Source organism: Orycteropus afer, unplaced genomic scaffold, assembly GCF_000298275.1.
Source record: "Orycteropus afer afer isolate SDZICR_OR568_19922 unplaced genomic scaffold, OryAfe1.0 scaffold00144, whole genome shotgun sequence".
Classification (NCBI taxonomy): domain Eukaryota; kingdom Metazoa; phylum Chordata; class Mammalia; order Tubulidentata; family Orycteropodidae; genus Orycteropus; species Orycteropus afer.
Genome location: NW_006921731.1, coordinates 338,397 through 355,297, shown reverse-complemented (window position 1 = coordinate 355,297; position 16,901 = coordinate 338,397). Strand labels below are relative to the sequence as shown.

Here is a 16,901-nt window from a genome sequence, read left to right as displayed (position 1 = left end):
GAGCCCAGGCTATCTCTGAATGGGCCTAGGTCTAGAGAGACAGGGGCACTATAGCTCTAAGCTCTGAGATTTCAACTTCTGAAAAGAAATCTCCAAAGATATTCTACTTTTATAGCCCGAAAAGGGCACATCATGAAGAATCTGCTTTTGATGCCCGACACATACTAAACTGAACCAATTGCTGATGATTTGATTTTGATTCATGGTGCCGCCCCCTGTGTGTCAGCGCTCCATAGGGTTTTCAATGGCTGAACTTTTGGAAGCAGATCACCAGGACTTTCTTTCAAGGTGCCTCTGGGTAGACTTGAACTGCTAACCTTTCTGTTAGCAGCTGAATGCTTAACCATTTGCCACCCAGTTGTTGTTGTTGTTATGTGCCGTCGAGTCAGACCCGACTCATAGCGACCCCTCCTTGGGTTTCCGAAGCAGTATCACTACGGAAGTAGATTGCCCAACCTTCCTTCCAAGGAGTGGTTAATAAACATAACTCGAGTAAATTAATCCCCTTGAAGAGCTCCATCTGGTCTTCACCAATCCCCGCTCCATGAACAGTGTCGGGGGTTCTGTTCCTGGGTCCTTTTTGCCAGGGTGTTGGCATGAACTCTTCCTTATTCAGGCCTCTCTTCTGTCCTGTTTCTTCTTGGGGGAGGGTCATTAAGAAAGCTTTTTCCCAGGAAGAGCTGTACCTTCTCCAAGTCTCTAGAGTTGAGTGTCCCAGCCCCCACGTTCTCAACGGCTGCCCTTGTGGATTTCAAAACAAGTCCGCAGTACTGTGGGCTAAGAACCTGGCCCCGAACCCCTTTCTTTAGAAACCCAAGGCCTATTCCTAAAGTCAGTGCTGGTGAAACCTAAAGAAAATAGTTTAAGGATGTTTTCAAATAGTGTCTGGTGAAACAAAAGAGCAATTCATCCTCCATAGCTTTTAGTAATCTGCTTCCCATTCTGGGAATGAGATTGTTCAATTAAGCGGGAGGGCGCCAAAACAGCCTGCATGACTCAAGTTTGTAGCTTCCAAAATGTGGGAGAGAGGGGATCCTGAGTCAGTGTGCTCCTGGCAGGACTGTCCCTGCTTTCTCTCTCCCTCCCCATGTGGTTTTCAGGTCTCAGATACCCAGGTCAGAAACAACAGCATCAACAAGAAGGCGTGTGTGTGCATCTCTGCTAGCTAGAAGGATGCATGTTATTATTATTTTTTTTAATTGCCATTAAGTAGGTTCTGACTCATGGCCACCTTGTGTGTTAAGAGTAGGACTGCGTCGTAGGGTCTTCAGTGGCTGTGATCTTTACAAAAGCAGATTGTCAGGCCTTTCTTCCATAGCACTGTTGAGTAGGTTTGACTCACCAACCTTTCAGTTAGTAGACAAGCACAAACTGTTTGCACTACCCAGGGACCTTAGCACCCTCATGTAAGTATCTCTTTAATGAGAAATCCCAAGTGGGAGACTGGCAGGGGTTACTATTGGGTGTACCTATCTGGTTTCCTGTGTTCTGGAAATGGATCAGTTTCTTACCTGCTCTAGGTTAACCTTTCTTGTGCACCTGTTGAGGGGTCCTCCTTTCCTGTGGCCTGGGACACCCTACCCCTTAGCTTACTATTCAAGGTGAAACCTAAAGAAAAATATTTTAAGGATGTTTTCAAATAGCGTCTGGTGGAAAAAAAAGAGCCTCCTTTGTTTACCTTTCCTGCTGTTTCTTCTTAGCCCTGATCTCTAGCTTGCCGTTCCCTGACTAGACCATGTTGTCTTCTGAGCCCATGCTCATGCTTTTCCATCAGCTTAAAATGTTCTTTACTCCCTCTTCTCTTGACTAAACTCTAGTCATCCTTCAAAATTCAGCTGAGATGTCATGTCTTCCAGGAAGGCTTCCCCAATCCCTTGAGCAATCAGGATAGGTTGGGTTATGCTGCAGTAACAGATGCCCCAGGAGTTCTCTGGGTAACTGTTAGTAAGGTATTTGCATATGTAGGCTACAGGGTGCTTAATCTGGGTACATGGGCATCAATGAGTACCTTGAAATTCCTTGTAGAAATTTTTGTGTGCATCTCAAAGTATCCATGACCTTCCCCTGCACGTTCCTTCTATGAAAAAAAAATAGGAGTTTGTAAGTTGTTCCTTAATTACCAGGAAACTTTCCTCCTGGGGTACTCAAGCCTCACTTACATATGTACTCCCTGGAGAACATGACAAAATGCAGATCACTGGGCCATACTCTGCAAAAAGTGGGTTTGGGGTAGGGTTCAGAAAGTCTTGTATTTTTGGCAAGCACCCAGGAACCATGCTATAGGATATACTATTCTGTTACAATAATAGATTATCTTAAAGGTTTCAGTTAATGAAGACTTTCATTTTAAAGAAAGTCCCAGGGGATGCAAATGGTTAATATGTTAGGTTGCTAACTGGAAGGTTGGAGGTTTAAGTTCACCCAGTGGCACCATGGAAGAACCAACCACCTGGTGATCTACTTCTGAGAAATCAGTCATTGAAAATCCTGTACAGCACATATTCTACACATATGGGGTTGCCATGAGTCTGAATTGACTTAATCGCAACTGTTGTTTTGGGGGTCATTTTAAAACCAATTAAAGCCAGAGAGTGCGAAGACATAAGAAGCAAAGAAAATACTGGTTGTTATCATAGCTGAGTAGCTGTGTCCTCTTTCTCAAATAACTAGGACTTCTTTTTGTCTACTTTATCCTAGTAGAGGCAAGGACCATGTCATGCTTACCTTTATATCCTCAGTACTTAATACACTGCCTGGCACATAGTAGGTGCTCAATAAATGTTTTGTTGGATGTTTCCAACTCTCCTGGTGGTTGGACTAAGAGCTGGTTTCCTTTTGAGGAAATCTGTAGCTGCACACAGCCCGATTTTGTTTGGGGGCCTGCCTGATTTCTCCAGCGGGGCTGGGGCTGGAAGGAGCCCACAGACCAGTGCTAATTGGTGTCATTGAGTAATTAATGCAGAATCAGGCCTGGAGCGGATTCCCAGGGAGACAGACACTGAGGGAGGCTTTCATGCTTGGTGGGATGGGAGCTGTTTTCTCAAAGGACGTTCCCAGAGCACCAAGGCCACTGGCATGGTTTGGTGGGGGTGGCTTGGCAGTCTGAATGGGGTTCGTGGAGCAAGTTTGGAGGGGGTTTGTGTTGGTGCCATGGTTCTGCACAATATGGAGCGTGGCAAGTTTGACTTTAAAGAAACACAAACCACAGGCTTGTGCTCTGGGAGCCAGGCCTGCGTTGACTCTGAAGAATGGATGGGTTTGGAGGGAGGCCTGTCGCTGGAGGCATTAGCTTAGCACACCCAGGGACCCTCCTTCTCTGTGGCCTGGCCCTCTGGGACACTCCTACCCCTTAGCATGCTATTTAAGGCCTCTATGATGCCTCCTGTGTTTCCTGCCTTTCTCTTCTTATCCTTGGGCTTCAGATTGCTGTTCCTCAAATATATCTTCTTGTCTTCTGGGCCTTTGCCCATGCTCTTCCCTCAGCCTAAAACACTCTTTACCCCCTTCTTTTCCTACCTGAATGCTATTCATCCTTCAGAATTCAGCTAAGGTATCATTTCTTCCAGGGAGCTTTACCCAATCCATTGTAGCAGTCAGCAAAGGTTGGGTTATGCTGCAGTAACAAATGCCCCAAAGAGCTTAGTAGCTTAAAGCAAAAAGTTTATTTCTTGCTTACACTTGTTCTCTGATGTGACAGTGGCAGGGGACAGGCCACAGAAAAGTAGAACCCCTAAGTGTATTAAGCTTATGTAGTTACATAGGAGCTGAAGCTTCTAGAGGCTTCCTCTTGACACGAGCTTCAATAGCCAAAAATAAATAAATAAATAATACACACACACACACACACACACGCATGTGCACACACACATATACACATAAACAAACAAACAAAAAAAAACCAGTTCCTATGGAGTCATTTCTGATTCCTGGTGACCCATGTGCATCACAGAAGAATTATGCTCTATTTTGAGGGTTTTCAATAGCTAATTTTTTGGAGGTAGATTGCCAGGCCTTTCTAACAAGGCACCTCCTGGGCACACTTGGACCTCTCACCATTGAGTTAGCAGTCAAGCAGTTAGCTATTTGCATCACCTAGGGACTTTGTGGAATGGCAAAGGTAGGGAAATGAGACCATGCCACCTGACTCTTCTAGAATCTATCTGAAGTGGCATATGTTCCATTGGCCAAAGCAAGTCATTTGACCACACCTGAGTTCATCAGGACAGGGATGCATCATCTCTCCTCAAGGAGGAACATGGTACATTTATTAACAATAATACAGTCTCCCAGGCACCCTCAAAGTAGGTGTCTTATTGGTCTTCCCAAAGCCCTGTGCTTCCTCCAGTGCAGCCCTTATGATGCTGCACTGTAAATCACCTGCTACCTTGCCCATCTTTCTCTTTACAGAGGGAATTCCAGGAGGGCCCATTCACTGCTGTCGAGTCAGATCCAACTCATAGAGACCCCACCTTGGGTTTCTGAGGCAGTATCACTACAGAAGTAGACTGCCCAACCTTCCTTCTGAGGAGTGGCTAGTGGGTTTGAACCTCCAGCCTTCTGGTTAGCAGTCAAGTGCCTGAGGCACTGTGCCACCAGAACTCCCTCCAGGAGGGCAGGGGCTGGGTAGTGTTCCTCTCTGAGGTACCTGCACCCAGCCCAGGATTTTGTTATGGAAGCCACTTGGAAAGTGGTAGGGAGTGAGTGAAGGAGTAAGCGGGCCCCATCTCTGCGCCTCTGCCAAGGGGTAAGCTGTCTCCCAGGCCCTGTGACTCTTCATCCTCGCTCCTGCAGGCGCCGGGTCCTGGCCATCTCAGATGGGATCGAGCACATTGGGAACCTCCGTGGAGAGCTGGCCTTGTGTCTCCTGGCAGCCTGGACCATCTGCTACTTCTGTATCTGGAAAGGAACCAAGTCTACAGGAAAGGTAAGAGATGGATCTTAAAAGGAAATAACTGTGAGCAGAGGAGGGCACAAGTTGTCCTTGTACAAGCTCACAGATGGTGCAGGAGTTCGTGTTGTGAAGGCCAGCCCTTAGGTTAGGATGTAGAAGGAGCACTGGACTTGGAGTCCCCTAAGAATCGCAGAGTTTGAATCTGAGCCCTGCATACTTTAGCACTATTCATTCCTACCTTCTGTCTTAGTTACCTACTGCTGTAGTAACCCAAATACCACAATTTGGTGACTTTAAAGAACAGAGATTTATCTTCTCATAGTTTGAGAGGCTAAAACTCCAAATCAGGGTCTCAGCTGTGTCAGTTCTGTTGTTGTCAGTAGGCCTGACTGTTCCTTGGTTCCTTGGCTTGTAGACAGTCCTCACATGATGTCTGTCGTCCCCCATGTATGCATGTCTATGTGTCCATTCTGGTCTTTTTATAATGCAGAAATGATTAGGTTTAGGATCTGTCTTGCTCAGATATGACATCATTAACATAAAAAAAGGGAAATCATATTTCCAAACAGGATCACATCCACAGGTGCAAGGGCCAGGAATTGAATACATATTTTAGGGGACATAATTCAATTCATAACACTTTCTAAGCCTCAGTTTCCTCATCTGTTAAATAACCCACCTTACCCTGTCTGAGTGAGTTGAGAGTCTCACAAGGTAAGGTGAGACTGTGAAAACCAGAGAAATGCTAAATTCCTGTGATGATTTTTCCATAATGAAGACCCAGCTCCAAGGGAGTGTTAGGGTAGTGGTGCTGGCTCTTCCACCAATAGATGCCACAATCCCAGGGATGTATCTCTCACTGAAGTCTTCCCTCTTCCATCCTGTGATCTTGCTGTGCTATCTGGACCATGAGGCCCCCAGAGTCATCATGCAAAATCCAAACAGCAGACCTGTTACTGTCAAGCCATTTCCAACTCATAGTGACCTGTGCTTCATGGGCTTTTCAATGGCTGTGATCTTTCAGAAGATCACTAGGCCTTTCCTCTATCCAAGGCACCTCTGGGTGATTTTGAACTGCCAGCCTTTCAGTTAGGAACCCAGCATGTTAACCATTTGTACCAGCCAGGAACTTGCTATAAACTTGTATGGGCTAAATACAACCTACATGCTTTTTTTGTTTTGTTTTGTTTCAATTAGTTGCCAACATTTAAGCTAGGGAGATTGCACATGGGGGGAGAAAAGAAATCTGATTTCTGGCCTCCTTTGAAAAATTGAAAGGTTGGTGACACTGGCCTTACATACCCTCACAGCAGCATTCAGAAGAGCTGAGCTGAGTACCACCCACTTCCTTGGAGGAGCACTCCAGTTCGCCACAGTCCCCACCACTACCTATCTTCCCAGAGCTTGTACTTGAGTGTCAGTACTATCAATTTCCTGTGCTACTCATGGTTCTTACTGAAAAGGGGGAAGTGAAGTATTTCTTATACCTGGGTCCCTCAGACCATGTCACTCATAACCTGCGTGGGTCTAGGAGGCAGGTGTTTGTAAACTCTGTTCTAAGCTCTTAACTGGGACACAGGCTGGAGAGAAAGCCTCCAAATAAATAGGAACTTAGCATCTCCAGGCTATTTTACAAAAAGATGGTTCCCTCAGCTCCCATAGGAATGGGCAGGATGACGAGGAGATTGCTAGTATTGTTTGAGCTGGATGGGCCTACCGGAGGGGAGGTAGAGCAAAGGAGAGATATCAATGCACACCACGCTAGGGGTAATAAAGAAGCTGAGGATGTCCTAAAACATAATTATAAAGGGCCTGTGAGACCACAGAAAGGAGAATAGAAATTCTCATGGCCTGCCAGCCAAGATAATTTTGCTGATCTTTGCTTTCTCTAGTTTGTACTATAAGACAATAGGATTTTCATTTGGGAAAAAAAAAAAGGGGGGGGGACCAGGTTTGCTGGCCCGAGGAAGCCTGGTGGAACCACTGAGACTATGGCCCCTAGCTGCCCTTCAGGTCTGGAATTGAACCCATGCCTGTGGCTTCCAGCCAAACAATAAACAGGCATATGAGTTGAACATTTACCTGAGGTAGATACACTCCTTGGAGAGAACCATCATGGGAGAAAGAAGGGCTGCTTATGCACAGGGAGACAGCTCAGGTGGCAGGAATGCATGGAGGAATGGACACAGAGAAGAGGTAACTATCGGGAGGAAGTAGGAGGGGAGATGTTGCATTGTGGTAAATTGTGGTCAATGTCATGAGACAAAGTGTATGTGAACTGCCATATGGAAAGTGTATTTGCTCTGTAAATCTTCACCCAAATCACAATAAAAAGAAAAAAAAAGACAACAGGATTTTTCTCTTTTCCCAAATATAAAACTTTTGCATTATTGGTGTATTTCTTTAGAGGTCATACATGCTACTCTCTGCCCCCTACCTTGCTGCTGCTTCAGGATAAAGAGGAGGTGAAGGACTGGAGGGGTTCAGGGCCATGGTCTGACAATGCCAGGTCTATCGTGCCTAAGGCACTTGACTGCTAACCAGAAGGCTGGTGGTTCAAACCCACCAGCCACTCCTTGGAAGGAAGATGGGGCAATCTACTTCCGTAGTGATACTGCCTCGGAAACCCAAGGAGGGGTCGCTATGAGTCGGGTCTGACTCCACGGCACATAACAACAACAACAACATCCTTCAGTAGCACATCACTTAATTTCTCTGAGCCTCAGTTTCTTCTGTAAAAGAAGATTGACATTGAGCTTACCTCATGGAGTGGTTATGAGAATTAAATGTAAGGATGCATGGTAAGTGCTTACAACACACTAATAACTAGTAGTAAATTGCTCAGAAATGGTCATTTTAAAAAACTTTGTTGTAAAGATAAAATTCATTTAAAAAGTTTCTGAGTATCTACTATATACCTGGCATTATGCAGTGGTTAAAAAAAAAAAAAAACCTCACTGCCTTCAAGTTGATTCTAACTCATAGAGACCCTGTTTGGGTTTCAGAGGCAGTAAATCTTTATGGAAGTAGATTGCCCCATCTTCCTTCTGCAGAGTGGTTGGTGGCTTTGAACCACCAACCTTCTGGTTAGCAGTTAAATGCCTTAAGCATTGTGGCACCAGAACTATCCAGAGATAAACAAGACAGTCTCTCTACCCAGATAACCTAATATGAAATTGCTTTGTGAATCATAAAGATAATGGAGTAGGTATTATGGTTATTGAGGGCACTGCTGATTCAGTGCTAGAATTCACAGCTTCCATGCTGGAGACCTGAGTTTGATTCTCAGCCAGTACACCTCATGCACAGCCATCACCCATCTGTTGCTGTTGCTTGTTGTTGTGATGCTGAACAGGTTTCAGCTGAGCTTCCAGACTAAGCTGGACTAGGGAGAAAGGCCTGGCAATCAGCTTCTGGAAAGCAGCCAATGAAAACTCTATGGATCAAATGGTCTGATGCTCAACTGATCATGGAGATGGTGCAGGACTGGGTAGCATTTCATTTCTTTGTGCATGGAGTCACTGTGAGTCATTGGCTGATTCAGTGGCAGCAACAACAATACCACCATCATAGTTATTATTATCATTACCACTACTGCTATGAGGACTTGTATTTTTAAACTTTTCACTAGGATTTTGTTTAAAATTGTGATTTGGGTGAAAGTTTACAGAGCAAATTGAGTTTCCCTTCAACAATCCATACACGTTCTGTTTTGTGACACGTACTGCAATCCCTGCACTGGAACAGCATTCTTCCCACTTCCTCCCTGTGCCCACCCCTGCCCTTCATTATGACCACTTCTTGAAAGTTGATGCCAAAACCAGTGGGGTGTGGCTGGGTGGCAGTTGTGTGTGGTTGTGTGGAGGGTTCTTAGATGAGGTTTTGGTGGATGGACAGGGCAAGTTGAGATTGTCTACACTCTTGCATGGTTTCAAACTCTAGGGCCTGAGACATGGACCATGTTAAACTACAGTTCCACTCAGGCCTCAGCAGAAAGCTCAGCTAGCAGTCAAGCCTCTGTGTTAGAGAAGTCTAGTTCAGAAACTAGTTTCAAGGAAGGGCAGGCAGCCTGGCTAGATTGTGGGAAGGGCAGGGAGCTATCATTTATCAACAGCCTTCTGCTCATTGACACTTGGCTGGGGATTTTTCACCTATATAAGAGCATCTATATTTTAACATCTGATACCCACAATTCAGGGAGTTATTGCCATTTTATAGATGGAGAAACTGAGGCTAAGAGAGGTTGAGTACCTGGCCAGTGCATCTTTGTACCTAAATCTGTGTCTGGCTGACCCCAAAGCTACTCCCCATCTCATTTATCCTTGGCCTCTAGATTAATATGTAGAACATTGTGGTGTTTTTTTGTCTTCTAAATTTTATTTACTTTGTTGTTGTTGTTGAGAATATACACAGCAAAACACACACTGGTTCAACAATTTTTACATGGAGCTGACAAGGAACAAAGTTGTAGGCACAGCCAGCTACCCACGGGGATCGAGTAGTTCAACCTGTGGGCTCAAGCCATGGTTGCAGGGGACATCAAGCTCAATTGGCATAACACACTACACAAAACATTGTTCCACCTCCTACTTTGGCGAGTAGTGACTGGGATCTTAAAAGGTTGCAAGTAGCCGTCTACATGCAATGATGGGTCTCTCCTCATTCAGAGCAAAGAAGAATGAAAAAAACCAAAGACTGATGGAAACAATTAGTCCAAGCAACTAGTATACCATGTGATCCTCAGCCTATACAACTATGAGACCAGAAGAACTAGATGGTGCCCAGCTACCACTGTCAACCACTCAGAGGGGGATCTATGTAGGAGATCCTGGATAGAGTGGGAAAACAGTGTGGAACAAAACTCAAAATCATTTGAGGGGGAAAAAAAAAGGATCAGGTTTGCTGGTCTGATAGAGCCTGGTAGAACCACTGAGACTATGGCCCCTAGCTGCCCTTCAGGTCTGGAATTGAACCCACACCTGTGGCTTCCAGCCAAACATTTACCTGAGGTACATACACTCCTTGTAGAGAATAATCATGGGAGAAAGAAGGACGCTTATGCACCAGGAGACAGCTCAGGGGGCAGGAATACATGGAGGGAAAGACACAGGGAAGAAGTGGGAGGGTAGCTGTTGCATTGTGGTAAGTTGCAGTCAATGTCATGAGACAAAGTATATGTGAGCTGCTGTATGGAAACTGAATTTGCTTTGTAAACTTTCACCCAAATCACAATTGAAAAAAGCAAACAAACAAACAAAAAAACCAGTTTCTACATGGACAATTTGGTAGCAATGAGTATATTATTCGAGTTGTGCAATCATTCTAACCCTCCTTTTCTGAATTGTTTCTCCTTAATTAACATAAAGTCCCTGCCTCCTAAGGTTCCTATCTAATATTTCAAGTTGCTGCATCAATTTAATCCTATATAGGTAGTTTTTAAAAGAGCATAATGCTCAAAGGAGACCTTTTTTACTAGTTAAGCCCAACTGTTATTTGGTGTTAAGATCACTTCAGGGGATAGATTTGGTTTAAGGTTTAAAGGTTACCTCAGAGCAATAGTTTCAGGGTTTTGTCCATCCTCCATGGCTCCAGAAACTCTATAGAGTCCATGAGAATTTGAAATTCTGTTCTGCATTTTTCCTCTTTTGATCAGTCTCCTTCTATGGAATCTTGGATTAAAATGTTCAGTAATGTCAGGTGAGCACCATCTATTGCTTCTGGTCTCGTGGCAAAGGAGGCAGTTGTTCATAGAGACAATTAGCCACACATTCCATTATCTTCCTTCTATTCCTGATGTTCCTTCTTCCTCTATTGTTCCAGGTGAATAGAGATGAATTGTTAGTTGGTTTCTTGCAAGCTTTTCAGACTCCAGGCACTTCACAGCAAACTAGGAGACAGAATAGAAACAGTGAACAGGTTATTAGGCCAATTAACTAGAATGTCCCATGAAACCATGATCCTAAACCTCCAAACCAAGAAATCAAATCCCATGGGATGTTTGGTTGTACGTAAACAGTGTCAGTAGCTACTTTTTTTTCCTGTCATTATTTGAAGTATATCTGTCCCACAACTTTTGCTAATTCAGCTTTTTACAAGTGTACAACTTATTGACAGTATTTACAATAATTGATTATGTAGCCCTACCCTTAATCAGGTGATTTTCCTTCCCTTCCCTTTTCCCCCTCCCTCCCATCTCTGGTAACCAAAAACACCAAACTCACTGCCATTAAGTTGAGTAGATTCTGACTCATAGGGATCCCTCTTTGGGTTTGCGAGGCAGTATCTCTACAGAAGTAGATTGCCCAGTCTTCCTTCTGAGGAGTGGCCAGTGGGTGTGAACCACCAGACTTCTGGTTAGCAGTCAGATGCCTTAGGCACTATGCCATCTGGTAACACTAATAAACTTTGGTTTCCATACATTTGTCTTTTCTTGTCTTTTTGTATAAGTGAGGTCATGCAATATTTGTCCTTTTGCGTTTAGCTTTTTTCACTCAGCATAATGTCTTCAAGCTCCATCCATACCATGGCATGTATTAAGACTTCATTTCTCCTGCTGGCTGAGTAGTATTCCATTGGTGTATGTACCACATTTTGTTTATCCATTCACCTATTGATGGGCATTTAGGTTGTTTCAACCTTTTGGCTATTAAGAATTGTGCTGTAATTAACACTGGTGTGCAAGTCTCTTTTTGAGTCTCTGCTTTCAGGTCTTTTCTGTAGAGTGGAATTGCTGGGTCATATGGTAGTTCTATTTTTAGTTTTTGGAGGAACCACCACACTGTTTTCCATAGTGGCTATACCATTTTGCATTCCCTCCAGCAATAGAATAAGCATTATAATTTCCCTACATTCTTGCCAACATTTGTTATTTTCTGTTTTATTTTGATCTTAGCCATCCTAGTGGGAGCAAAATGGCATCTCATTGTGGTTTTGACTTGCGTCTCTGTGATGGCTAATGACATTGTGCATCTTTTTGTGTGTTTGGTGGGCATTTGAATGTCCTGTTTGGTGAAATATCTAGCCAAGTCCTTGGTCCACTTTATGATTAGGTTATTTGTCTTTTTTTTGTTGTTGTTAAAGTTTTATTGTATATTTTGGCTATTATATTCTTGTCAGATATATAGTTTCCCAAGATATCTTCCCAGTTGGTAGCTTGTCTTTTTATTCTTTTGGTGAAGTCTTTTGATGGACCAAAGTTTTCAATTTTTATGAGGTCCTATTTATATATTTTGTCTTTTGCTATTTGCTATTATATTAGATAATCTGTCATTGAAAGTAAACCCTGACTTGTTTTTCTAAGAATTTTATGGTTTTAGTTTGTACATTTGGGTCTTAATCCATTTTGAATTTGTTTTTGTGTATGGTGGGGGGCATAGATCCTGTTTCATTTTTCTGCATGTGGAAATCCAATTTTCCCAGCATCCTTTATTGAAGAGACTCTGCTCTTAGCATCCTAATCAAACATCAGTTGGCCGTAGATGTGTGGGCTTATTTCTGGACTCTTCAATTTTATGCCATTGGTCTGTATGTCTTTTGTTATACCCGTACCAGGCTGTTTTGATTATGTTAGCTGTATAGCATGCTTTAAAATCAGAACATGTGAGTCTTCCTACTTTGTTCTCTTTCAGCATTGTTTTAGCTATGTAAGGCCTCTTGCCATTCCATATAAAGTTGAGGATTGGTTTTTCATTACAGAGTTTTGGGTGATGTCCTTTCACATACCTACACTGAGCCCACCTCTCATCTCTACCAGAAGTGGTAATACTAGCAGTAGCAATACTAACTATTAATAGTAATAGCTAACATTTGTTGACTGCTTCCTTTGTGCTTTACACACCTATACTATCCAGCATTTGAGATAATCCTACGGGACAGTGGCTAATACTATGTCCATTTCAGAGGTGAGTAAACTGAGGCTTGGTGAGATAAAGTGACTTGCTTAAGGACCCTGGTAGGAAGTGGAAGACCAGGATGAAACACCATCCCATAATTGATCTCTCCAAGGAGTGTATCTACCTAATGTAAATGTTTAGTTCATATGCCTTTTTTTTTGTTTGGCCAGAAGCCATAGGAATGGGTTCAAATCCATACTTGAATGGCAGCTAGGGGCCTTAGTCACAGGGGTTCCACCAGGCTCTATCAGACCAGTAAACCTGGTCCCTTTTTTTTTTTTTTTCTTTTTTTATGATTTTGAGTCTTGTTCCACATTGTTCTCCCACTGTGTCCAGGATCTCCTACCTAGTTCTCCCTCCAAGTGATTGACAGTGGTAGCCGGGCACCATGTAGTTCTTTTGGTTTTATAGTCATGTAAGCTGAGGATTGCATGGTGTGTGTGTACATTTTTTTAAAAAGTTAATGTCAAGTTGACTCTGACTCATGGTGACCCTGTGTGTGTCAGAGTAGAACTGTGCCTCATAGGGTGTTCAATGGCTGATTTTTCAAAAGGAGATTCCAGGCCTTTTTTCCACAGTACCTCTTGTTGGACTTAAACCTCGAACCTTTTGGTTAGCAGCCAAGCCATTAACTGTTTGCATCACCTAGGTACTCCTATTATGTGTATGTGTTGTTGTTGTTGTTAGGTGCTGTCCAGTTGGTTCCGACTCAGTAACCCCATGTCTAAAAGAATTATACATTGCCCCGGTCTTGTGCCATTCTCACAATCATTGCTATGTTTGCCACTGTTGGAGCCACTGTGTCAATCCATCTCATTGGAAGTCTTCTTCTTTTATCCTGACCCCCTGCTTTACCAAGCATAATGTCCTTCTCTTGGGATTAGTCCCTCCTGATAACATGTCCAAAGTATGTGAGATATGAAGTCTTGCCATCCTCGCTTCAAAGAAGCAATCTGGCTGTACTTCTTTGAAGACAGATTTTTTTCATTCTTCTGGCTGCCCATGGTACATTTCGTATTCTTCACCAACACTGTAATTTAACTGCAGCATCAGTTCTTCTTCCAGCTTCCTCATTCATTGTCCAGTGTTTGCATGCATTGTATGTATATACCATATTTTATTTCTCCATTTGTCTGTTGATGGACACCTGATTTGTTTCCACATTTTTGATGACTTTTCCCTTCAGCCCTGTCCAATTATTGGCCAAGTTTACTTTTGTAATCACCCTGGAAAATGTCCTGTCCTCTTCGTTTTTGTTGTGCATCTATTCACTCACCCATTCAACAAGTATTGAACTTCTAGTAGCTCCCCAGTACTTCTAGAGTGGAAATTACTCCTAGAATTTCTCCTTCATACAAGGATATTACTGATATACAGAATGATACAAGTGAAATGCTTTATATTATGAGAAACAATTTCAAATAAATTCAAGGTATTCTGTTTTTATTCTGTTTATCATCCTACAGTATATGTGACAAAATCATGGTTTTGAGATATTTTCTGAGTACTTGCTTATTGAAGTCTGAAAAAAATGAGCATTTCCATGTCTCCTTCTCTGTGGCTTTGCTAGGCCTTAGTTTCATCCCGGAGTTGCTCCCTGTGGCCTGCAGGCCAAATCTGGCCCTCTGCCTGTTTTTGCAAATAAAGTTTTATTTATTCCATTTGCTTATGTACTGTCTATGGCTGCTTTTGTGTTGCTACAATGGCGGAGTTGAATAGTTCCATTAGAGAATGTATGGCCTACAAAGCCTACAATATTTACTCTCTGGCCTTTAACAGAAATAGTCTGCAGACTTCTTCTAATCTAATAAACTAATTTATGCAAACTGTTTTTCATTTAATAACAAACTCTAACACATAAACTCCTTCCCAAAGTAAGGATCATTTCAAACACTGAAAAGCTACAGTGATGTTTTGAGATGGAAAGCTTTTTTGAAGGACCCTTAAAATCTCACCCTAGACTTTCCAGCTCCTAAATGTGATCTCTTGTGTTTCTAAATGCTCACTTGCTGTGGATACTGTTTTGTAGCTCATTTGTTCTTTTATTCATCTGGAAAGTATTGTGCACCTACTATGGGAGTCGTGCATGCATCGGCTAAAAGCCTGGTGATCTGCTTCCAAAATATCAGCCTTTGAAAACTCTATGGAACACAGTTCTACTGATACACATGGGGTCGCCATGAGTCAAAATTGACTCTACAGCAGCTGAGGGTTTTTTTCTTTTACTAAGTTCCAGGCTCTGGGAATGGGGCTGTTTTCAGTGGTTGTTGTTTTTGTTGTTATGTGCCATCAAGTCGGACCCCACTCATAGCAACTCCTCATTGGGTTTCCGAGGCAGTATCACTACGGAAGTAGATTACCCAACCTTCCTTCCGAGGACTGGCTGGTGGGTTTGAACCGCCAACCTTCTGGTTAGCAGTCAAGTGCTTTAGGCACTACGCTACCAAAGCTCCTGTTTTCAGTGGTAAGTATACCAAATGGGGAAGCTTACAGTCTGGTTGGGGGGATGGGAAAGAAACAGTGCTGTGGAGGGGAGAATACGGTTATAAGAGAGAAGAAGAGGCAGGGCCTCCTCAGAGAGGTCAGACAAAGACTCCTGGAGTAGGGAAGTGTCCATCTGCCCTCGGGAGGTTGAGAAGGGATTGGCCAGGAGAACAGCATGCCTGAAGGTCTGAAATGGTGTTTTAGTTACTTCTTGCTGCTCTAACAGAAAATATCACAGATGGGATGGCTTTAACACACAGGAGTTTATTCTCATAGTTTTGGAGGCTAAAGGTCTGAGTTCAAAGTACCAGGCTCTAAGGGCTGGGTAAAGGCCCCTCAACCTTGGGCTTCAGGTCTGCCTCTTGCTCCCGGCCCACTGAAGCTAGAGGCTTTCTTCAATCAGGCAGCTGCTGGCTGCTGAGGCTGACAAACCCACGGTTGACAAGTAAAAATCACAGTCCCAATATTACCAAACCACGCAGCAGGCCATTGATTCAAGTCCATTAAGAGTCCCAAAATCGGCAGACAACATGACAGGCTGCTGAACAACAACTCAGCTACATGCAGGATTCAAACGTGCCAAAAGCTATAGACCAGTCCTAAATCTTCTCCTTATATACTGGGAACAGACCACATCCCCTAAGACAGCTACTCAGCTGGTCACAGTAGATTCCATCATGGAGTTGATTACCAGTTTCATCATCCAGCTGCCCAGCCACTCAAAACCAGGCCCAGCCAAGTTGACACATAGCCTTAACTACCACAAGTTGGAAGGACGTGGGGGATTTGAGAGGTGGAACTGTGGTCAGTAGTTGGGGGGAACTGGTGACCTGAGACAAGGCAGGGGCCGTTGGCATGGGCAGGCCTCACAGGCAATAGTGAAGAACTGGTGGTTTGTTGAGTGTGATGAAGAACCACTAAATGTTCTTAAACAGCCTGGCCTGATTTTCATCTTCACAGGCCTGCTCTGGTTACTTTGTTGAGAATGGATTGGTGGGGAGTTGAAAGGCTTGGGGAGTTCCGTTAGTGAACATCCAGGATGGTGGCAGCAGTGAAATGGAGAGAAGTGGTCAGATTTGAGACACCTCCAAGGTGGCATCCTTGTTCTCCAGAGTGTTCCTGAACCTGGTCTGATGCTATGTCAGACTTGCTATCCTGTGACTTTTTTTTTTTTTTTGGTAAATGTATATGTAACAAAACACTTGCCATTTCAACAATTGGATGTATAATTCAATGACATTAATTATACTCATCATGTTTACCCATCACCCTTTCCATTCCCCAAACTTCCCATCCTCCTTAACAGAAGCTCAGTGTCCTCTAAGCAGTGAATCTTCCTTTCCCCATCCCTCCTGCCCTTGGTAATCACTAATAAACTTTGGTCTCAATGGATTTCATTTTATTATTCTGGATATTTCATAAGTAGGGCCATATAATGTCTGACATGCTTCACTCAGCATGATATTTCAAGGTTCATCCAGGTTGTATCATGTATCAGGACTTCATTCTCTTTATGGTTGAGTAATATTCTATTGTATGTATGAACCATATTTTGTTTACTTTTACGTGTTGACAGACATTTAATCCTTTGACTCTTGAATGGAGGTGGCTCAGCCCAGCCTCTGGCCTGCACA

The 16,901-nt window shown here is 43.4% G+C and overlaps 1 protein-coding gene across 1 annotated transcript in view; it reads left to right on the top strand.

The window, feature by feature from the left end:
• Nucleotides 1-16,901, top strand: part of SLC6A11 (solute carrier family 6 member 11) — a 196,901-nt gene that overhangs the window by 38,792 nt on the left and 141,208 nt on the right. The window contains exon 5 of the mRNA XM_007945811.2: nt 4,792-4,924. Coding sequence (XP_007944002.1) covers nt 4,792-4,924 — 133 coding nt within the window. The remainder of the gene's footprint in view (nt 1-4,791; nt 4,925-16,901) is intronic.